The sequence below is a fragment of the Myotis davidii genome, unplaced genomic scaffold (genome assembly GCF_000327345.1).
Source record: "Myotis davidii unplaced genomic scaffold, ASM32734v1 scaffold299, whole genome shotgun sequence".
NCBI classification, from domain to species: domain Eukaryota; kingdom Metazoa; phylum Chordata; class Mammalia; order Chiroptera; family Vespertilionidae; genus Myotis; species Myotis davidii.
Window position 1 is genome coordinate 6438173 of NW_006293088.1, and position 24001 is coordinate 6462173.

The 24001-nt window shown below is 39.8% G+C and overlaps 1 protein-coding gene across 15 annotated transcripts in view; it reads right to left on the bottom strand.

Moving 5' to 3' along the window:
- The window catches only part of KIF1B (kinesin family member 1B), a 123849-nt gene that overhangs the window by 42044 nt on the left and 57804 nt on the right, over positions 1–24001 (bottom strand). For 10 of the 15 annotated variants that reach the window (XM_006766734.2, XM_006766738.2, XM_015565896.1 and 7 more), the window contains 8 exons: positions 23829–23912; positions 23166–23346; positions 22964–23036; positions 5694–5787; positions 4592–4740; positions 2836–3014; positions 2018–2155; positions 571–819 (listed from right to left, as the gene is read on the bottom strand). In XM_006766734.2, coding sequence (XP_006766797.1) covers positions 571–819; positions 2018–2155; positions 2836–3014; positions 4592–4740; positions 5694–5787; positions 22964–23036; positions 23166–23346; positions 23829–23912 — 1147 coding nt within the window. Of the gene's footprint in view, positions 1–570; positions 820–2017; positions 2156–2835; positions 3015–4591; positions 4741–5693; positions 5788–13058; positions 17893–22963; positions 23037–23165; positions 23347–23828; positions 23913–24001 lie in introns of those variants that run through there. The other 5 variants (XM_006766740.2, XM_015565901.1, XM_006766739.2 and 2 more) reach the window with 2 other exon arrangements.

Sequence of the window (24001 nt, forward strand, 5' to 3'; positions counted from 1 at the left end):
CTTGATTTCTTTTGATGCCACAAATCATTTAGCCTAACTTTGGGCTTTCTCTGCTCTCTTTCTCAAGCTGTCACCTATGCTTCCTCACTCGCACTCCTACAAAAAGGAAAATTTGGCAAAATACCATTCTTCAACCCTGTAACCTCTGACTCTTCGCTTTAATCACTTTCTCCTCCGTGGCTTCCTCCTTCACAGTATTATTGGGCAACTGAAGACAAGGGGTCCTCCAGGTAGAGCAGGGGTGGGGACTCTTTCTGCTACCAGGGGCCATTCAGATATTTATAACATCCTTCGAGGGCCATTCACAATTATCAGCTTAAAAATGAGCCTGCTATATTTGGTCAATCATTTAATTAACTCACCCCTAATGCCTTGGCAGGGCCAGATCAAATGATTTCTTGGGCTTTATATGCCTGCTGCACCAAGTAGACCCAGTACCTTACGAACACTAGCCAGATCAGCATGTCATGAATTGAACTGGCTAAATCAAGGTCATCCAAAGTTGCACAAGGAGCCTGTTTAGAGCAAGAGCTGGTCCCTTTTGGCCTTTCTCACAGTAACCTCACCAACCTTCCCACTAAAATGAACCATGGGGATCGGTCGTAAAACGGGTCATGCCCGTCACTGAAGAGATCTGATCCCTCCTCCGTCCCTGCGTCAGAGCCGGTGTCATCCACGAATGCCTCATCATCAAAATCCTCCATCTCATCTTGCTGCTCGTCAGCCAGCTCAGTGATGTCGGAATCAGCCGTGGAAAAAGTGGGGGAGGGCGTGCGGTCGGCAAGGCGCTCATTCACACAGCCATGGAAAATGGGGGAGCTAGACACCAGGTAAGATGCGGATTGACACAGCCAAAGAGAGGAATAGTTGGTTAAACAGGAAGCCACAGGTGCCAACAGCACAGAACCCATTGAGGAATCAACACAATAAAAGCAAGTGGAAAGCAAAAGGATAAAATAAGCAAAAATCATCTGTTTCAGGTGAAAGGGAACAAGGACTGATCCTTAGAATCGGAAAGCAAAGGAAACACATGAGTAGACTATCCCAGGTAAACAATGTGCTCGGGAACGTTTCTATTCTCCATTTGCACAAAAGATCAGCAGCCAGGCCTCAAAGGAGCCACTCAGTATTAGGCGAAGTAATAAGGTCTAAATTTTTATTCCAATTCCCATGTCATCTGGGAGCAGAAAACAAAATGGATGAACTGGTATATAGCAAAGCAAGGATGTGCCTTGCCTGGGTAAATGTTTGGCCAATTTGTCTCTTTAAAAACAGTCCACTACCAGAGTGGAGTGGAAAAGACTTTATCTTTTTCAAAATACTAGGACTGCAGCTCTTCCTTTTCACCAAGTCCTTTAAAACTGTCAGAAAGGTTTTGCAATAGAAAACAATTTAAATTCTGAAATCATTAAGTTCAAAACTTAAATTTCTCTGCTTTTTAAATTCTAAACCTCTAAGAACTTGACTCAATATGGACTCACAGGGCACTATTTGTTTTCATTAAATGTTAAAAGTATGTATATGATAAAGAGGCTCATGGGGACTACCAAGATGTGCAACTAATTCACCCTTGGCAAAGACATAAGTGAGATGAATTACTTTTTTTAAAAAGTGAGGACATTTCAGATCATGCAGAGGGTGCAGTATGTTAAGTTGTCAGTCACATTAAAATACCAAACTGTGGGATTCAGATACAGGTTGTCTTTTTCCTTTAAATCTATCTTGTTCAACTATAAGCCATTTTGTGAATGAGTTGAGAGTCTGGAAAGACTGTCAATTACTTGGTTTGAAAGTCTGAGACTTAAACAAATATATATGTTGAGGAAAAAAAACCTGAAAGGAAATATACCAAATGACACATATACAGAGTGGCTGTGTACAAGTGGATCAATTCTAAGTGGGGTTGTTTTATACTCTTTTGCTTTTAACTTACTGTAAAACATGCTGAAGTTTTATTCAATTAAAATAAAACCATTCATTACTTAAAAGGAAGAGATCAAGTAAAATCATCACATACCTTCCTACAAGTTTGAACCAATGGAACCGATCATAAAATGGATCACTGCCCGTCATAGTGGTTTCGCTTTCGTCTTGGCCACTGGAGGCCATCTCACCTGCCCTGTCATACATCTCTCGCATCAAGTCCAGCCTCTGCCTATGTAGTAAACATAAAGTGCACTGGGTTAATATCACAAGATGGCATGAAATAGTTTCACTTTGGAAGTATGTTCCATGCAAAAAATTTTTAAAACCCTCCCACTATTTAATGATATTAAACAAAATGAAAGACCAAAAGTACAGAAACCAAAACAGTAACTAAAGTGTCTGAGTCTAGAGATAAGCCACCAAAAATCAAGAATGGCCATCTAACCTACACCGAGTCATAGGAGAAATGTCTTTCAATGTTGTGTGACATCTCAAATACACTGAAATGGTGAAAAATACTTCATCATACTAAATGAATAGGAAGCTACATGATAACTTTCCTGTTTATTACATTACTGGTCATCCTGAGTTCCAGGTCAGAGAAGATGAATACTTACTAGATCCAAGACATAAATAGGTACCATAAAATTGGAACACTGAAAATATAAAAGGGCTTATGGAGTATGAATTTAAATCCCATCTACACATGACACAGGTGTTTGCTGAGTGGGATTCATTCACTTAGAAGAAAACAGATGGAGAGTAATATCCCTGGCCAGTGACAGCATTTAGAGGCACAAAAAAGGAAGTAATAGCAACACCTCAGAGAGGAGAGTCTGAAGGAGCCCACTTGAGCCCATTACTATTTCCTAAATAAAACAACCGGCTTTATGAATAACGTTTTCATACCTGAGTTTCTCCAATGACCAATAATGTGTTGCTCCATTCTTCAGATCCTGGACTTCTACTGCCACCACTGTGCGAGGGAAAGGCCTATCTTCATGGGTCTTTTCCACATCAGTGGGAAGTAATTCCGGAGGTAAAGGGGAGTACAATGTGTCCGTCAGCAGCACAAACTGAAACTGCACCTAAATGAAAACAAAAACCAGCCTTTGTTGTTAGCATGTAAGCGTCAGAGATGAGGTGATATAATCATGCCCAATGGAAAAGAAGTCAAACACATGTTGCCGGCCGGTGTGGCTCAGTGTTGAGCACTGACCCATGAACCAGTAGGCCATGGTTAGATTTCTGCTCAGGGCACGTGCCCAGGTTTCAGACTTGATACCTAGGAGGGGGTGTGCCGGAAGCAGCTGATAGATGATTCTCTCTCATCATTGATGTTTCTCTCTCTCTCTCTCCCTCTCTCTGAAATCAATTTAAAAACACACACATGTAAATAAAAAAAATGAACATATAGTATATACTAAACAAACAGCTGTGATTAAATGGAAAACACACACACAAACAAAAAACTGGCCACTTATAAACTCATCATAGAGAATAATTCTAATGTCAAATTATGCTATTTTAAGATTCCTTTTCTCTCCTGGCAGTGTTTTTGCACAAACTAAATTTGCAATATATAATTTGGTTGACTGCATAAAGACTTCTGTAGAACTTATACAAAAGACCCAAGACTGCACCTCTATCTAGTTTCTCATTAATGGGTAGGTCCAGAGGAACATGTCACAGTTTTCAATGTTAAATTCAGAGGATTACAACTACGACTCTTACAAGTGTTTACTACATGGCTAGTGCTTTCCATGCATCATGTCATTCATCCTCACTCCTATCTTATTTTCACCAATAAATCTTTAATTAAATGCTAGCGTATAGCAGTAAGGAAAGCAAGACATAGCCCCTGCCTTCCTTTAATCTACTTGAAGGAAGGAGTAATTAGTAAATAATTACAAAATGAGATGGGTGGCTGAGATTATGAATGAAGACTCCTTATCCCCTTCTTTCAAACTAGAATACAGACTCAGAACACGATATGAATTTGCCCAGAGCCAGGTAGTCTGTGCTCTTACCTACTACACAATATTGCCCACCCTCCGGCCCCACCCCCCGGTTATCTTAGCAGTCAGGACACTGCTAAACAGTGGGTCATCCACTTTCCCATCCCTCACAAATCCCTGGGTGGCAGGCATTGTTGCAAAGCCCATTGTGTGGGGAATGGAGGACAGGGCTGTTAGTGTCCTCACAACCAGGAGAGCTGGGATGGGAACCTGGCTGTCTGGGTGCAGAGCACATGCGCTTGTCCATTCCACAAAACCGCCTCTGAGGTCCTAGAATAGCAGGGGGCACATGGGACTTAGGTGCAGACTTAATTGGAAAAACTAAAAGAAAACTGAAAATGTCAGAAACCCAAGAGAAGCATATTTCTACTAACATGCTTCTCTAGCTCTTGTCAGGAATACAATCTCCTTATTTATAAAATACCATAAGCTAGAAAATGTGTTGTTTTTAAAGTTTCATGTAATAATATAATTAGTACCTATTACATTCCGGGCACATATATGAAATAAAGTCATATATAAATCTGTTTCAAAGCCAAAAGCAACTGAGTTCACCCGGAGAAAGGCTCTTTCAAGATGAGCACCATGAACCACGTATCAGGCTCAGCGTGGCCTCCCGATGGTGCGTGTTCTCACTCCCTCCGTACCTTCTTCTTTAATTCCACACTGATGGCATTGGCCTCCTTCAGGTAAACAGCATTGCCCCAGAGCAAGTCCCTTAAAGAAGTAAACTGGTGAGACTTCCACTTCCGGAAGGCCCACTGGGCCAGCTCGAATTCATGTTGTGTCCAAGGAACTGAAAGAGCAAATGCAGTTTATTTGTTGTGACCTCGTAACCATGTAGACACTATATCCTCTTCTACTCATCACTTTTATCAAGTACGGTATTTTCCAGTCTTTCTCCAGCCAGCTGCTCTTGTTTTTTTACTTTTGGTAAAGCTTACTAGATTCTGTTGGTTATGACAACAGTATAGCCATTTCAGAAAACTTCTAAAAATCCTACTGTTTATTTTAAAACAATACATCAAAGAAATAGATTTCTCCTTTTTTAAAAAGAGTATCTCTAATGTGTGGATTATAATATAGAAAAAACCCTAGGATATTGTACAATGCCATATACATCTATTGTTCTTTCTGGTACAGGGAGAAAAGGCCTTATATTTTACCTAGATATTTAAAAATAAAGAATTTAGCACATAAATTAAGAGTTGCTTCAAAGTTCTTTTGGAACCTCATATTACTGAGAGGCTGAGTAGAGAAGTGAAATGTGACAAATGTTTATACTGTAATATAAGGCTAATCAATTCTGGAATAATTAAGAGAGGTACATTTAGTGCACATTGATATGTTCCTAAGTCCTCAACGGAAAATGCCTGACATAAATCATAAACCAGGAAACAGAACAGAACATATTGACAAAGATTAAGCTCTGTGTTTATCTGCAATATACATGAACTTCATATGTACAGTAATACTGGACAGTACAAGTACATTGCCCAGAGGTTTATATGAAGACTACTCAGAAATCTTGTGTTCTGAGGCTCACAATCCCACTCCCATCTCATAGACTACAGCCTGGATTCTCAGCATTGAGCATCTTTAAAAAATCATCTTCAAATTGGCAGTGAAATGTCAATAAATGGTAGGGTCAACTATGGTCAAATCCAGCTCTGATCACAGGTGAAGGACTAATGTGATAATATAGATCCAAAAGATATACACAGGAAAGTGTCAGTCTCTAGATTTCACCTTCTTCTTCCTCTTCTTCCTCTTCAGTTGTTTCTGCAGCCAGGGATCGAGTCTCAACCTGCTTCTGCAAGGCCTGCAATTTACTCTCATAGTCCTGAAGAAAGAGAAAGGAGACAACATGTAGGAGAGAGGAGATAAGTGGGAAGGAAAAGGGAAGGAATATTGGGAAAAGTAGAGATAGCAAAAGAAAAACGAGAGAGAGAGAGAAGATAGAGGCAGAAAACAATGATAAAAAGACAGACATACAGATAAATACTTAGAAGGAAAACCCCACAAAGCACACAAGATAGTTTGTAATGGGTAAATGTTACAAAGAAAAAAATTTAACTGCAATCTCTCTTCCCTCAGACTCCAGAGTTCTGTCTTTTATAAAAATCCTCACCGAGGGTATGTTTTTGTTGATTTTGAGAGAGAGAGAGAGAGAGAGAGAGACGAACATCAATGTGAGAGAAAAACATCGATTGGCTGCCTCTCATACTTGCACCAACCGGGGAATTGAGCCACACCTTTCAGTGAACAGGAAGATGCTACAACCAACCGAGCCACCCAGCCAGGGCTCAAGAGTTCTTTATTTGGGTTTGTGGTAGAGAAAGGAGGGATTTTGAGGGGGAAAAATGCATGTGTCCCTTAAATGTTAAAATACATTTAAGTAGTACCTTTACATATCACGCAATTCTAGAAAAAAAAAATACTGAAAAAGATCAAATTCAACAGTACCAGCAACAATTCCAATTATCTAGCTGTTTAGATGAGAAAAAATTAGCGTCTGAACTCCCTTCCCTGTGGATGAAATATTACTGACTTTGCAGCTCGAGGGTGAGTTTAGCCTTCAGGGAACCAAGAGATCACAGTGCTACTAGGACTAAAATAATCTATTAATTGCATTTAGTTAGTCAATAAAGATGCTTTATTTTTAAATATACTATTACTAGAAACCCAGAGCACAAAATTCGTGCATGTGGAAGGTGTGTGTCCCTCAGCCCAAGCTGCACCCTCTCCAATCCAAGACTGCTGGCTCCCAACCGCTTGCCTGCCTGCCTGCCCCTAACTGCTTCTGCCTGCTGGCCTGATCACCCCCTAACCACTCCCCTGCCAGCCTGATCGATGCCTAACTGCTCTCCTGCTGGCCTGATTGCCTCCAACTGCCCTCCCCTGCTGGCCTGATCTCCCACAACTGCCCTCCCCTGCATGCCACTTTGACCACATGGGGGCAGCCATCTTGTGTGTTGGAGTGATGGTCAATTTGCATATTATCTCTTTATTATATAAGATAATACAAAATGTATTCTTATAATACAAATCAGATTTGTCCTTTGTTTCTCCATCTACTCCATGCATTTCAATAAGAGTATCACCCTGAAGTAAGCAAAAAATTGTTCTTGAGGGATAAAAAAATGTACTCTTCTTATATACACAAATAGACACACCATATGTAAACAGATAGACCACATATCTGAGGTATCAAAATTACATGGTGGGGAGAGACTGGGAGAAAATGTCTAAAAACGTTGCTTGTAGTGTTAATGGAAAAACGCTGGCATTTAAAAAATAAAATAAGTAAGGTTAAGAAAAGAGACCTCAGCATAGTAAAATACCAAACCATGGCATGAGCACAGCATTTTAAAATGTACTGTCCAGATCTCCTGTTTCTTGGAAGGGACCTTAGTAGAGGCTGTCATGGGACAGAGGGTTTCAGTCTATGTCCTGTTCCAAACCGAGCTCTCCAAGTCACATACCAAATACTCCAGAGCTTTCCAAGTATACCAAATACTCCACTGAAAGCCTGGCTAGCAAACTCCATCACAAAAGGAGCTCCCAATGGCAATGCTAGGGAGGGTGCAAATATTCTCAAGGCTCTAGTCATTTATCATGTAGTCTCAAAAGGAAGCTTTCTCTCTCTAGTGGAGCTGGCAGAGAACAAAAGCCAGCAACACAGCTTTGTTAGGTATCTAAACACACTTAAAAAACATTAAACTAGCAGGTAAAGGGCTTAGGTTCTGCCCCTGGCACCTGCATACTAGTCTGATAATTCTGGGAAAGTAAAATCCTCTCCAAACCTCACTTTTGTCATCTTTAAAACTAAGATTTTAATATTTGACCTGCCTACCACACAGGGCTGAGGATTTTTTAATTTTTTATTTCCCCCATTATCTTATTGTCGTAAATAAAATACATAAAATTTACCATCTTAACCATTTTTTTTTGTTAATCCTCACCTGAGGATATTTTCTCCACTGATTTTAGAGTAGAAAGGAGGAAGGGAGAGGTACAAAGAGAAATATCGATATGAGAGAGACACATTAATTGGTTTCCTCCCTGACCGGGTACAGGGAGCGAACCCACAACCAAGGTACATGCCCTTGACCGGGAATCAAACTTGAGACCCTCTGGTGCACAGGCCGGTGCTCTAACCACTTAGCAACACCTGCCAGGAGCATCTTAACCATCTTTAAGTATACAGTTCAGTGATATGAAAGACACTAATACTATGAAGTACTATGAAGATGGTACTATTGTTACCCTCATGTTAAAGAAGAAAAAGACTAAAAGAAATTAATACCTTTCCAAAGATCAGAGTTAGCAAACAGTGGACACGGGATGCTCTTTTAACCACCACCTAGCCATCCAGTCAGCAAGCGAATACCTTTTCATCCCTTCTACTGTCAGATGCTAGGAATACAGTGGTGAGGGAGAGACAGTAAACAGTAAACAGACACAGTATGCTATTATTTCAGCACACCGAAGTACTATGAAGAAAGGTAGGTGAGAGGGGTTAATACGGAGAAGAGATGAATTGGAAAAGACTTTCAGATTAGGTGGCCAGGGAAGGTCTCTGTGTAGGGATAACATTTAATCAGAGACCTAAGCCAGCACGCTGAGATCTTGAGGGGTGGGTGTAATTCCAATTAAAGTAGAACTAACCATAATGACAGTGGTCCTGAGATGGAAAGCAGCCTGCTGTATGTGGAGTGGGAGAGCGGGAGGGTCGAGATGCAGCTGAGAGGTGGTCAGACGGGGACTGGGGTATGGACGGCTGTGGTGAGGACTGTGGATTTTATTCTAAGGGAAGACTTTGGGTGGCTCAGGGCTGTGGTCTTCATATATATTAAACAATAAAATAAAATTAAAAATAAATAAATATTTTAGAATAAAAAAAACACCACTCTCCACGGAGAACGGCCTGGGGGCTTGGAAGCAAGGAGGAGTCGTGCGGCTCTCAGTGATGTTGAGGAAGATGGCGGTGGCCTGGTCCAGGGTTTCAGCAGTGAAGTGGTGAAGAGAGAATGGAGCTGGGATATAGTCTATATAGGCAGAGGCAATGCGACCTCCTGATGATGTGCTCATGGGTGAGGTAAGATAGGGGAAACTGAGGACGACTCTTGCATTTTTGGCCTGAGCTAGTTGCTCCGGTTTAGACAGTTTAAATGTGAGATGCCAGTTAGCTGTATGGATGTCAGGTCATAGCTGTGCCTGTGTCTACGGGTCAGGGCAGAGGTCTAGGCTGGAGAGGACATTTGGGAGTCAGCAGAGGGAAGCAAGGCAGGGGTCTGCAGACTGCCTGCCTGAGATGGTACCTGAATCCCCTCAGTAGGAGGTGACTGTGGGAAAGTATAAGATGGGATGCCAATATCTACTTGAGAGAGAGGACACTCTGAGGATTCAATGACCTAATGCACACAAAAAGGTTTACTGGCTCAATACCCATGAGTTACTATCTTCACCCTCACCGATGAGAACATGGAAGGAAAAGCCCCAGAAATGAAGAGAACGGGCAGATACGGAAATAGCCAATGTAAGGCCACAGAAAGCATGAAGGAGCAGCCAGAGGGGCCAGAGGAAAATGAGAAGCCAAGTGAACAAAGTGTCCCAAGAAGTGATGAGGACTGACAACACCCCCCCCCCCGCCCGGGGGTTGTCACTGTGAGTATCTTTGGACCCTGATGAGAGTAGTAAGGTGGGAACAAAAGTCTGACTACAGTGAGTTCAAGCAAGAATGGGGAGAGGACACAAAAACCATGGGAGGTGGACAAGTGGAAATTCAGTACGAAGACTCTCAAGGAGAACTCTTACGGAAACAGAAATGGAATGACAGCTCCTAGGAAACTGGTGAAATGAAATCATGCCTGTATGTGACAGGAATCATTCAGAAGGAGAGAAACTGACGTAAAGGAGAAGGTAAAGGTGCTGCAAGTCCTTGAGAAGGTGACAGATGGTATGTAGGAACAAGGGCAGGGCTAAGATAGGAGCAAGGCCAAGTACGGGGATGGATGCATGGGGGACTAGAAGTAGGAAGAAAAGGAAGTTTTCTTCTGATTACTTCTTTTTCTCAGTGAAATGAAACAAAAAGTGATCAGCTGAGAGCCAGGAAAGGCCACCTTGCATTCCCTGAAGCGCCTGGTTGTAAACTTTCAGAGCACCCTGTATTTTACCCCGTCATTTGGCACAGATGTACTGTCTCCTCTACAATTCTGTGAATTTCACAAGGTCAAAGACCTGTCACTTACCACTAAATCACCTGTGTCTGGCACATAGCTGTCTCCTAGCTCAGATACACTGTCATATATTGATCTTCTAGTGAATAGTTCTCAAAAGTGATCATGTTCTAGATTAGGGGTAGGCAAACTATGGCCAGGACCAAACCCAGCCCACTCCCTGTTTTTGTAGACAGTTTCATCAGAACACAGTCATGTCCATTCTTTTGCATGTTGTCGATGGCTGCTTTTCTGCATAGTTGCAAAAAAAAGGGTCCACAAAACCTAAACCTTTTACCATCTGGCCCTTCAAAAGCTTGGGAGCTCCTGTTCTAGACTAAGATTCCCCAAGGTGAGTGCTGATCCAGCAGAATCCTCGTCACCTGGGAACTAACAGAAATGCAAATGATTAGGCCCTGTGGCACACCTCCCAAACCAGAAACTTTGGGGTGGGCCCGGCAACTGTCTACTTTACTTTCCAACCATGACCCAAGCAATAGCCTTCATCACTTCGTGGGTTGTGATACACAGCGTTTACCCGACCGCAAGCTGATTTGTTGCCTCTTCCTGAAAATAATCTATCGGAGCCTCTCCTTTCTCCCTGCCTTTACTGGGAAAGCGCAGTTTCTCACTTGGGAAGTTCACACTGCAACTTCCCAACTGGAGCAATGGGCTCTAAACTTGCCTCCTCCCAACAATTCTCCAACCGAAACTTTGGCTATTTCTAAATGAAACTAACAACGCAATCTCCCTGTATGCAACCATTTGGTAGCTTCCCAACCCACTTAAGGTACAATCCCAACTCCTGGTTGTGAGCGTGCGGACTGTGAGTGGTGAACCTTTTCAGATAAAATATGTCTAAACGCTTATAGAATAAGTGGGAAAGGAAGATGCATGCTGAAAAGAGAAAGCAGAATGCCCCCAAAGGAACTTAGCAGACTTTCAAGTATTCTTTTTTGTTTTTAAGTCTTCTTAAAGTAGATACCGATGTTTGTTTTTTAATTTTTTTTTTTTTTTTAAGAGAGAGGAAGGAGGAGGGTGAGAGAGAGAAACAAACATTGATGTGAGAGCTAAACATCGATCGGCTGCCTTTCGCTCACCCCCTCCTGTTAAAGCCGCCAACTTGGGCTTTGTGCCCTGACCAGGAACCGAACCAACCACCTCTTGGTGCAGGACATGATGCACAACCAACTGAGCCATGCCAGCCAGGGCGATACTGATGTTTCCATGAAAGATGTTTAAGAGATAGCAATTGTGGTAGTCCCCAAACATTTTTTAAGAGAAAACCTAGTGTGTGGTGAAAGATGAAAAAGATGACATGAAAATGGAGACTGATATTAAGAACAGAAAGAGTTTTCTAGGCCAGCATGGACAGTACCCCATATAGACGAACCAGAGGCCAAGAAAAACATTGAAGAGAGGAAGGAAAGGGGGAAAGCAAAGCAAAATCCGTGAAGGCAGTTAAGGATTTGGCCTGGTACACTTTTAAAAACTTGAAAATGCCACCTGGGACAGATCTTTGATTAGAATGTATACACTGATTTCAGCTTCCAGCAAATGAAAGTTTTGTTTCCATGTTTTAGCTGGGCCTTTTTCTTCAATTCAAACCCAATATAACTCCTCAAATTTCTTTTGTGAACGTGAATAAACTATTTTCTTTCATGAATAAAAGCTATATGATATTTTAATTGGATGCAGTCTGATAGGCAGGGGTTATCAGACATCAAAATTCTATCAAGTATTAGTGTGGTTGTTTTTGGTATTAGTAAAAATAATTATACTAACTCAGATTTAAAGACATTGTTATTTTAAAATATAATATCAGTAGATCTTATAAGCAGTGCTTGTTTGCATGCCAGGATCCAGCCCTGTCCACCCAGCTGCCCTCATCTCTCACCGTAACTCCCCAGCACAGCTGGAATTCTCAGCACCCCAAGTTACTCCCAGTTCCCTGACATGCTTCCTCACCCCCTCCCCCTGCCATTCTTCCCTTGGATAAATTCCCAGTTGTACTTTGGCACTCAGCTCTTGGCTCAGGGCTTACTCCTTCAAAAACCGTTTCCCACTCTCCCCATTCTCACTCTGTGCACACAACTATCACTGTGCATGTCACACTGCATTGGAATCATCTGTGTCTCCCTAGCAGTGGTCAATCTTGGCAACTTTCCCGCCAGTTTCTCCAATAGCAGGAAAATACAAAGTACCTGAAGGGAAAGATTATGCGGCCTGCAGCAAATCAATCCAAGCATAAAGTTCTCTCAAGTTCCTCATTAAAAACATCTCATGATACAATGTAGGATTGTGTTTTTCAATATAAAAATATCATGTCTAAATTTTCAATAAGACTGATGGTCCACTCCAGAAAAATCTTCTATTCTGTCCTGTTTCACCTCTAGCAAAGCACCAATATTCTGGGTGGAGTATTGGTTAAAGGAAAAAAAGAAGAGCTAAACAGTTACTCAACAGCTTTTTAGAAATGTAGTTTCTGTCCATATGAAAGGAAGTATACTTGTTCATTTTTAAAAATTTCAAATCAAGATTAATAAAAAAACCTGAATACATAGTTTAAGGTAAACTCAAAGGAATCTGAAAGTGATACTTGCTGTCCCCTCCCTCATCTTATACTAGGAAAGTTTTAAAATAAAATGTAGCATAAAGTAGAGGTTAAAGTTCCCATTTAAGATAGAATTTTAATAAATAGAAAAGGTAACAAAAGCAAAAGCTTAAGCTAATCAAGTTCATGCATAAATTTGGGAAGAAGAAAAAAAGACTTGGGTTGCCACCACCTTCAAAACCAAAAGCAATAAATAAAAGTCACGATCAGGCCTATTAGCAGCACCCTGTCTCACTTTTCCCTCCTCCCTCATCAGTGAGAAATCACACTTTTAAAAGATTTCAGCTTTTATTGAATGAGGACTTTATTTTTTTTAACATTACAAACTCTCCTTTTCTAATAAGGTAGATCTTACACTCAAAGACAATCTTCTACAATTAAAAAAAAATTAAAGGAGAAATCCATTGTTCATGAACAAGAAGATTTTACAGTAATAATGGCAGGAAACGAATACATTTCACAACCTAGTGGTTCAAACTAAGTATCTAGAGCAGATTATAAAATCTGAAAGATGACACGAACTGGACAATTATGAAAACTCCTCATAGTGCAGAACCGGGCTCTGACAGTACAGAACAAATGCTTGCTTTGCATTGCGCCTCAGAAGGTATTTTCATTAGGCTCACCAGAACATGGCAGCTTCCCCTCCTCCCAGTCTTTTGTACAAATCATTAAGGCAAAGTCTACAAAGGACCAGTAAGGCACAGGGGTACAGCAGCTGACTGGAGGAAATCTATGTAACTTCCTGTAGCCTAATATCTAGTAGCCTATAATGCAGACACTGGTGTGGCAAACTCTGTGTTTTGTTTTATTTTGTGGTGTGTTTTTTTCAGCATCAACCTGCACCCAAAGCACAAGAGGTCATTTCAAGTCACTTCAGTGGAATAAACAATACTTCATTGCATTTCTAGTAAAAGAAGTAATTCACAGCACTACAAAGAATTAGAAGCAAATATAAAGGAAAAGCCCTCTAGTTTAGACTTATAAGCAGAATGTCTTTGACTCTCTAAGGAATACCATTTTGGCTTGTGAAATTATACCAATTAATTAGGTCTCTGCTACATTTCCATTATTGGCAGATCATTGTATAATTTCAATAGCAAAATGCTTTTTTTCCCCACTTCACTATGATAATAGCTAGGAATACTTCAATAATAAAATAACGGTTTAATGATGACCATTTCTCCTTGATCTTGTTGTATTTAAGCTTAGAGAGAAACTGTCAAATTAAAAAACAAACGGCAATACAGGCTATACCGAAAGCTCACAAAAGCACGGCACTAGTTACTTACTTAGTAAAAAGAGTCAATGAAATAATTTTAAAGACAGAAATTATTTTCTAAGACAACATGTGCTCTCAAATGTATGAATTCAGGGACATATGTGGCAGCCAGTCGAACCTTGGTTCATTTCTTCCTGGTCATCTGAAATTAAGGGCTCCTTTTGATATCTAAACATCTCAGCAAGATGAGGGCACCTGTGAGCATTTGACCAGCAGATGAAGCACGAACACAAACCTGGTTCTTTAGAACACCAGTTTGGGTCTAGTGCTTATCACAACCCACATCTGCAAATGAAAATATTATGTTACTTTTCATTCTACAGGGTCACTTGGTCACCAGTGGAAACACACTCCCATTGTTTGTGGGAAAGGGAGGCACTGGCCCATACTGAGATGAAAAGGCCACCATAAAAATGAACATATATGGACCTGTCCTTAAGTTATCTCAAGTTAGGGAAATACAAACCCACTTTAGCTCTAGAGGTGAAAGGTGAGTAATTATTACTAATTACTAATTTTAGAAAATAAATTTTTTGCAAGAAATGACTAGTTAACGAATCTATGTCTAAGAAGAATAAAGGACAAAACTGGGGTTGAAGTGACTGATCTGAAGTACCCTACTGAGTTCATTTAAACCACGTGACACAGAAGATCATCATCTCAATTAGTCAATCATTACAAACGTCATTCGCCCATGCCTAATCTTCCATGAAACCTCAACTAGTACTCTTCTAGCTACAAAAGCAAAAGTATCTTCCCAAAGTTAACTGGAAGCAACTTTTTGTGCAGTAAGAAAACATTTTCTTAGAAGCAAAGAAAAAAATACTATGATTAAAAATAGTATGTTCTAATAAAGCATAGTGCCCACACAAAGGAAAAAAAACTATATAATCACAATCTTTAAGGCTTCCTTGCCTTGAATGTTAATTACTATCTTGGCTGCAATTTTGACACCATCTGGAAGACAAGTGTTTGATAGAAGACTTAGTGTGACTTGGGAATCTTCAACAACATGAAGTCAGGCAACTGCAGATGCTGTTGGCTCTTCACACTGCCTCTTAAGAAAGTTTCTGACAAGTTCAAGAGATGTAGAAAACTATTCTCTTCTTCCCATTAAAATCCATCGTTTTTGGTGGATTCTTCAGTGAGGCAAACTGAGACAACACAGTAAATGAGGTATTGATACAATAAATGTTCAAAAGGACTTCTCTTTGCTTGCTTGAGTGTCTGTGAGCATTATTACTGATAATCAAAGAATAGTTCATTATACATTATCTCCTTTATTCTAAACCCAACCAAAGTTAGCCTATTTTGTTATTTTATCATCTACTGAAAATACCCAGCACACAGCCATAAGCTGTATGTAGTCTTCTCCCCGTGTCCCACCTCTTTCCTCTCCCCACCAAATAATCTCCCTATAAACATATATATACTGCTCAGAGTATACAAGTATTTTGCTGGTATTTCTGTTGGCATGATTTTGGTGAATAGTTCAGTGTGTGTGAGGGAGAAATAATATGTTCGATTTCAAAATGCACAAACAGAAATCCAGAAACGGTGCCAATTTAAAGATTCGGTATTTTGACAAATTTCATGCATATACTGATACAGTCAACAGAAAAAAAAACAAAACCCTACTGAATCAGTTCTATGGAACATGTAGAAGAATTAGATGTCCAAGGTCTGTGAAGATGCAAAGCTATGTACTATAAAATATGTCTGGAGACATTTAGTTTTGGCTTATGAAAAGTCCAATTATATTTTTTAAAAGGAACACATATGGATGAGAAATCCAAAGTTGTGTCCACATAGTTGCATGTTATTATTTTTAAACTAATGTTCTAGCATTTATGGGGAAATAATAAACATCTAATTCTACATATCAAATTCCCCCAATTGAAGACTAGGACTCTTCTAGCTACAAAAGCAAAAAAGTTGAATGTTTGCATAAACCAAGAGGCAGGTCTTTCTGGTTACCAGATCAATTTATAGGCATTATAAAAACATAATAAACTTACACCAAAAGAACACCAGTTTATGTAAGTGTATTATCTAGGCACCAAGAAAAGAGGAAAGTCTCAGGAACAAAAGGGAGGTCTCAGTGTTTTGTCCAAAATTCCAGAAACTGCCCATTATGGTATACAAACAAAAGGGAGGTCTTGAAACATTTACCAGTGTTTTATGTTTTGACAATATTAAAATCAGTTATTATCTGTAGGAACACAACATTCAAATAATGTAAATTGTAGGAACTCGAGGCCAAGGCTAGGACCAACTCAAATCGAGCTACCATCGCCTATTTCCTCCACCAGGATTTCAAGTTTGTCCAGTAATTTATACTGCGGTTTCTCGACCAGCTTTGAGATTGGGTGCTGAGAACTGTCGCCTCATCCGTGGAGGTGTTACAAACTGGCTACAGTGGTTGGGTTTGTCAGTCTGCCTCTGATAAGAATTGGCTGCACTGCCCTCTAACTGACCTCCAGTGTTATAATTACAGTAAGAATGACGGTGTTGATGCATATGGCGCTTCGCCTGGAAAGTCTGCAGATCAGCAGTGGGGTGACCAGTGGGGTGACCAGTGTGGGAGTTTAACGATTCTGAGGAGGCAGATGCCTGGCAGCGCGTGCTTTTCGGTTGGCCATTATTGAGAGAATTGCTTCTCCAGCGTAACTGAGGTGGCTGTTGTTGACTATTAATATGCTGCTTGCTAACTTGGATGTGATCTTGACTTTGCATGCCCTGAGAGCCCCAAGGTAACTGGGGATCCTTAGAAGCTGCTCTCCCACCCTTTTCTTGGCTCTCATCCTTGTTTCCTTTCCTTCCATCTTCATCTTTCGGAATTCTAAGCTCTATAACCTCATCTTCTGTTATGATGATATGTGTCCCAGGACTCCAAGAATTTCTGTGTTTAGGGTTGCTCTTAAAGGGGAACCGAGGCTTCCGATTCTCAGGAGGGATGAACCTATGAGGTACATTCTGCCGACGAAGCTGCTTTGTTATCTCCTGCTGTTGCAGGTTCTTAAACCGGATTTGCTCTTGTCTCATCCAACGCAGGCGTCCACGTCTGAAAGCTGGATCCCCGTTCATCAGCTGGGAAACACGTTCTTCTTTCCCAAGTTCTCCACTGTCTCCTTTACTTACATCATTTTCAGAGTTGCTACTGACACCAGCACCAACAGGGTCCTTTGCTTTGTGGTTTCCTTGGGTTTTCTGTTCCTGAGATCCAATCAGTGGCAAGACTTTTTCCATTTTGAGCATTTTATTTCTTAAGATTTTTATCTCCTCATCTTTCATGTTATTTTGCTTTTTGACTTCTTGCAAAATGTCTTCCAGCTTATCTATATGAACCTTGAGATCATCTACATCAGTTCCGCCTTTACCACTGGCCATCATGTCTTCGATCTTCTCATCCCCTACACCAACAGTGTCCCAGACATCCCTGGCCACTGCCCTCCAGGAGTCCCGCTCATTGGGATCTTTCTTCCCATACATCGCACAAAGCTCTTTCATCTTAACAATGGCCAAGGCCTCAATCTCCTGCCGACTGTGCCTAAAATCGTTGAGAGCAACCTCATAGCAAATCTCTTTTACAGCCTGAATCTTAAGATCTGAGATGGTGACCCATTTGGAATCTTTACTCAGGCGCCTTCTTTGGGGTATCTGATACATTTTAATAGGTTCTCGTTTCTTCCCACTGCTAGGGAGGCCACATTTTTTAACAATGGTTTGTAACTTGCTGGGAGGTAGTTTTTCTCTCAGAGAAGTAATCAGTTTCCAGCTCTCTTCACAGGACCTCTTGTCAGAATCATCCCCGCTATCAGAATCCGCGTCCTTTGGAAAACAAAATCAAAAAATGGCCCCAAAATAACCAAAATTAAAATGTAAAAAATGAAAATCAAATTGAAGAAAAAGCAAGCAAAAAAGCCTTAACCAAATATAAAAACAAAACAAACCCCTATAAAAAAACAAAAACCTGAAATGATGTGCAAGTCTATTAAGACATATGCATATGTAGATTATTATTAATATAAAGATTAGTTTGTTTGTTTAGTAACACTAATCCAAATTTTCACTTTCTGGCATAAGTGATGAAATATGCAAGCAAATTTCTTAGGGAGACGGACACCATGAGTGAGACTCTCACTCTAAGGTCATATGAAGTTATTAAGAAAATGGTATAAAATAACATCTCCACCATCTCAAGAATATGAAGTAAAACCATACCCCATTCACGCTAACACTCAAGCAGCCACTTCCCCACATTTGCCTTGGTTATTGCTGTTGCTTCTTCCAGAAACCCTTTCCCCATGAGTGAGCACAGATGCCATACAAGATGTGACAAGCAGGCAGATTAACAAAGGTTAGTAAAGGCTGTAGGATGCCACGTTCTGTTTAGCTTTACTAAAAAGAGCAGCCCTAGAAAAAAGTTAGAAGATGAGAAAGTAGAAAAAGAAGCAAACAGGGATGATGTTAAAAATGCTAAGAATCTCTATTAACAGACCATGTGAGTTCTCATCAACCAAATTGTTTTTCTAGAAGACAAGAGGGTTTTGAAACGAGTCTTTCCGTGAGCATATGTTGGATTTGCTATTTTCTTGTGTCATGTCAAATTGATCCATTTCACTTATACAATTAGAGGTGTTATCCAGAAAGCAAGAAAGCATAAGAGGGTCCTTATAGTGGGTCTATTTTGTTTTTCACATTTGAATCAATAAATACCTCACCTCCAAAATTTTAAGAAACAAATTTCTAGAACATAAATTAAATCAGGCAAATATACTCTTATTAACATCTTAAGATTCTCCAAGTAATTTTTTTTTTCTTGGTGGTGGTGGTAGTGGTGGTGGTGGTCTCCAAGTAATATTTTAATAAATACAGCTTAGAGATGTTTTCTGTGAAAACCCATGGCATTTCTAGCTATTTGAGAAATATCACTTTAAGTGACAATTCTTCCACTTTATGTGAAATGGATCCACTTTAAAATGTTTTCTCTAACTTTCTTTCTGCCTACGTTTGCACCACTACTTTTTTTTCAAAACATTTTACTTAGATCTAAAACTGCAGCCTGATTTGGGATAATAACTGTTTAGACAATAACAATTATTCTTAACGAACACAAGCAAATCTTGATAACATGGATCTAAATGAAAGCAAGGTTGGATTTACAATTCCCTATGATTAACAGGATTAAGAAAGAATTTCTATCCAGGAAATAAAATTTCCCGAGAAAAGACTACTCATTGAATAGTTCAAGCTAGCCGAGTAAATGAAAATATTCTTACTTGCTAGTCTCCTTTACCTGGCTATAACTACCAAAATTATCTCCAGTAAAGGTTTTTTAAAATAAAAACTGATAGAGTATTTTGCTTGCTATACCAAAATTTCCATGTATGGTTACTTTCTAGGGACAAAAAGTAACCTTTAACAATGACAATAATTTGGTCCCTGAATTTGGAGTTGTTTCAACTGATTTATATTGGTCTATAAGTGGATACTAAACCAACATCTAACCCCCACCTACTTGAAAATTTGGCAACAAAAAGCAGATAAAGTTAAATTTATAGATTCTAGACTATTTATTTTTCATTTTCAGTTTAAAAAAACAGAATGGTTAATCTTAAGTGACAAAGATGATATTAATATTAGAGAAAAAAGTATGTCTGACTCATAACAAGGTTTTCCTGAAAATATGTAGAAACTGGGTTTTACAAAACAAACTCTCTCTGATTCTTCCCACATAATTGACAACTATCACTTTTTTCCTGACTCCTTTTCTTTTTAAAATTGCTTAAGGATTAAGTGAATACTACCTAATTTAGGAAATAAGTCACTGCTTTAATAACCTATTGAGAGATAAAACTTCAAAATAAAACATAAATTAGAGTCTACATATCCAAAAGAACTCATATTAAATCAAGTGGCTATAATTTCCTTTCTTTTTAAAATATGGTCATACTGACTTTGTAGACTATGTTCGCCATATTGCTCAAATATACCCCCTCTCATACTGACCACAATACTATTAAGTCTGTATGCAAAATTTATATGCCAAGATGTAAATTCTATCTCATGTCAGAAAAAAAAAGATATTCAGATTCATTTATTAGAGGGTTGGAAAAACTACGCAGGTTTGGCCAATTCACATGTCACTAAAAGATACTTCTGTTTTCCTTAAATACAAATGCAAAGTAGGCCTCCTGAAAAGACTCTGCAAGAAGCTTGTACAAATAGAAGAGAGAAGATACCCAAAACGCATGTGTAGAAAAGCAAGCATGAAAAGGACCAGGTGTACAACAGGGCACTAACTACAAGAGAATATAACAGTGTGACGCACCATATGGGGAACTATGGTAACAGAAAACTCTGTTTTTTAATGCTGTTGTTATGCAAAAATGATTACATATAACAAATATGTAAAGATATTTACTGAAAAATAAGTCTTTTATATCCTCTCAATGTTTATTCATAGGGCACATTCAAAATGTATCTGTTGGTTGACCAATATAGGAAAGATAAAAATACATTTCCCATTTAGTACTGTTACTACTAGGTATTCTTCAGGCTAAAGCATTAGAAATCAATTCCTCTTGAAGACAGACATTTAAATGGAATACAGAGTTGGACTTGTGGGAGGAAAGCAGCCTCCTTGCTTGGAGGACCTGCTCTTGAAATCCTAGCTTGCTTTGAGATACGCAGATCAAATGGCAACCAGAACCTGACTACTTGCAGAATAAGTATGCCCCTGGAAACTAAGCATGTCTTACAGACATTTACTTCATTTATGTGAATGCACCACTGCTTCAGAGCACAGAATGATCACCAGCTCTTGGTTACAGAGAATACCAGCCATCATTCTTTCCCACCCAGCTACTCATAAGTTGGTCCCAGAACAAGCAGAATGGGCATTCCCAGGGAGCTGGTTACAAGTGCAGAATCTCAGGTCGCACCCAGACCTGCTGAATCAGCATCTGCTTTTTAATAAGACTCCTAGGTAGCTGGTAAGTACTGCTTTACTGAACAGAAGAGTGAAATAAGTCAGAAGACCCAAATTTAAGCCTCAAACCCATGACTTAACAGGTTTTAAGAGTGGGACAGACAGTATTTTTCAGCCTTAGTTTCCTCAGCTGGAGGTAATATTCCTCATTTTATGTATATACAATTCTACTAAAGAGAGTTGTTTCAGGAATAAAAAAAAAAGTGATGGATGTTAAAGCTCTCTGTAAATTATAAAGCACTATACAATTAATTACAAGGCACTATCTATAATAATAAACACAGCTTAATTATACCTGTCCTCGTTTGATCTCTCACAGACCATCAGAGGCATGTTATTAGATTATACTACATTATTAAGATAAAAGACTCCTTTATGTGTTGTAAACCTTTCAAGCCCTTAATCACATTCTAGCTAAATCTTTCCATTTTTACTAAAAACTAAATGCTAGCTAGGCCTCCTAAATAGACTCTCTATATGTTAACACTGCTATTATCTTGCCCCAGACACTTGATTTATTCTTACAATCCATTATGAGGGGGGCTTTATTATAATTTCCAAGCTAACAAATGAGCTGGTTAACTACTGCCAAGCCTACAAAGTGAGTTGCCCTGAAAAAGGCTGCCTTTGCTTAAGCCCTTGGCTTTTCTGGCCCATTTAGCAGTAGCCTCTCTTCTCCAAAGCAGAGCATGGCTAAAAGGCTGTAGTTTATGTGCAGTGTTTTACATGCTGTAATTTATGCAAACCTTATCTTAAAAGACGTTCAAGAATCTTAAAAACTGGAAAATTCCTAAACTGCACCCTTAGTACCCAAAGTTTATTATATGCATTTTCTTCACATATCAAGTGAATGCCAATAAGTTTCTTTATAACAAGGGCTTTATTAACCAAAACTGTATGGCTTTAAAAATGAAAATCTAGTCCTCGCCAATGTGGCCCAGATGGTTGGGCGTTGTCCTGTCCACCAAAAGGTTGCTTGTTAGGTTCTCGGTCAGGGCACATGCCAGGTTGTGGGCTCGATCCCCAGTAGGGGGCATGCAGGAGGCTCTCGATGTTTTGCTGTCACATCAATGTTTCTCTCTCTCCCTTTCCCTTCTTTTCTCTCTAAAAATCAATAAAAAGGTATTTGTTAAAATTTCTAATGAAAAACTAATGAATTAAAACTTATTTATTCATAAGATTCAGTTTCTACCAAACTTGGAAAATCAATTAACTGCATAAAAGGCTAAAGCCATTAGCATTATAAGTTGCAACCTTAAATCAACTTTTCAGCTGCTCACTCAGAGAAACCAGGCTTCCCTCTCCTATCTGGGTTGGTTGTACAGCCCCTGCTTCCACTGTCATCCCACATGCCACGGGGATTGAGGACCCTGATTGAGGATGCAGACTCCATGCAGGGGAACAGAAAAGGATTAACACATGCAACTGTGCAGCAACACTTTTAGACACAGTTTAACTAAAAAAAAAAAAAAAAAGTCTGCCCAGCACGAGAACAACCCCCAGGTCAGCCCAAGAGCAGAGAATTAGTACTATCAGGTGATTAGAAACAAAACCAAGGCAAACGCCCACCAAATTCAATATGTAGAGTAATTACCACTCAAAGAACCACCACTGATGCATACTCAAAAACCACTACCAAGAGGCAAAGGCTACCGAAAAGCTGCCACTACAGCAGTTGGTGTTGACAGAAGACTTGATAAAAGGCACAAAATAGCACCTTTATGAACAATTTTTTAGGCTTAGGCTACCAGGAGCTGTAAGTCCACTCTCCATTAAGGAAGTAAGAGAAAAGTGTGTGCTATCAGTGAGAGATGGATAAGCCATGTGGGCGAGTGCTCATCTGTGGGGCAGGGAAGGTGTGAGAGCAAACTGCCCTTTTCCTAAAGAAGATTCAGGATGGATTCCTACCAGTCTCTGCTGCTCCAAGAGAAGATCTGCTTCTTCCTTCTCCTTTTTGTATAGGATTTCCATTTCCTGCAACCTAGAAGAAAAAGAAAACCAAGAGGGGAAAAGAATACATGGTGAAATCACTGAGCCGTTTCATAAATACTACTATTCTATGTTTAAAAGACGTGGCAGTCATTTGGGCCACATCACATTTGTACATTACCTTTTCTCCATCTCCTGTTTCATATCAATTCCTTGTTTTTCCAGAAGCTCTCTCTGGGCAAATGTCCAATCTACAGGCTCAGAGGGGGTCTCAGCAGAAGGAGTCTTTTCCCGCTCAGCCCGTGCTTGCTCAGGGTGGTTAAAACGAAACACATGGTTTTTGCCCATGATAATACGGTTTCCTATGACAAAACAACACAAAGTTAAGAAACCACTTTTTAAATGTATAGTATCTCGGTTAATAACCTCACTCTCCTTAATGCAAAAAGACAGCTTCTGAGATTTTACAAGAACATAAATCTTAATGCTATCATTTCAGCCTTTAAACAAAAATTCAAAAATTATAGAGTTCCACCCTGGCTGGTGAGCTCAGTGATTGGAGCACTGGCCCATGCACCTAAGGGTCACAGGTTCCATTCCCAGTCACGGGCAGGTCCCTGGGTTGTGGGTTTGATCCCTAGCTCCAGTAGAGGCCCTTGCGGGAAGCAACCAATTGATGTGTTTCTCTCACATCGATGTTTCTCTCTCCCTTACCCTCCCTTCCACTCTCTCTGAAAATCAATGGGAAAAATATTCTTGGGTGAGAATTAAAAAAAAAATTATAGAGTTGCTCACACAAGCCATGTGATCTTTGCTGAAGACTTCAAACCTGTCCCACTCTCACCTGAGCGCAGCTGAACAGGGTGGGCCACCCTCTTGCCATTTACGTAGGTTTCTGAGCGTTCACAAGGCTCCAGGGTCACGATAACTAAGAGGAATGCAAATTAATGTATCACAAACCACTGGAATAAAATAATGGAAAGTAGATGACTATGAGGATTTAGGGTAACTAAAATA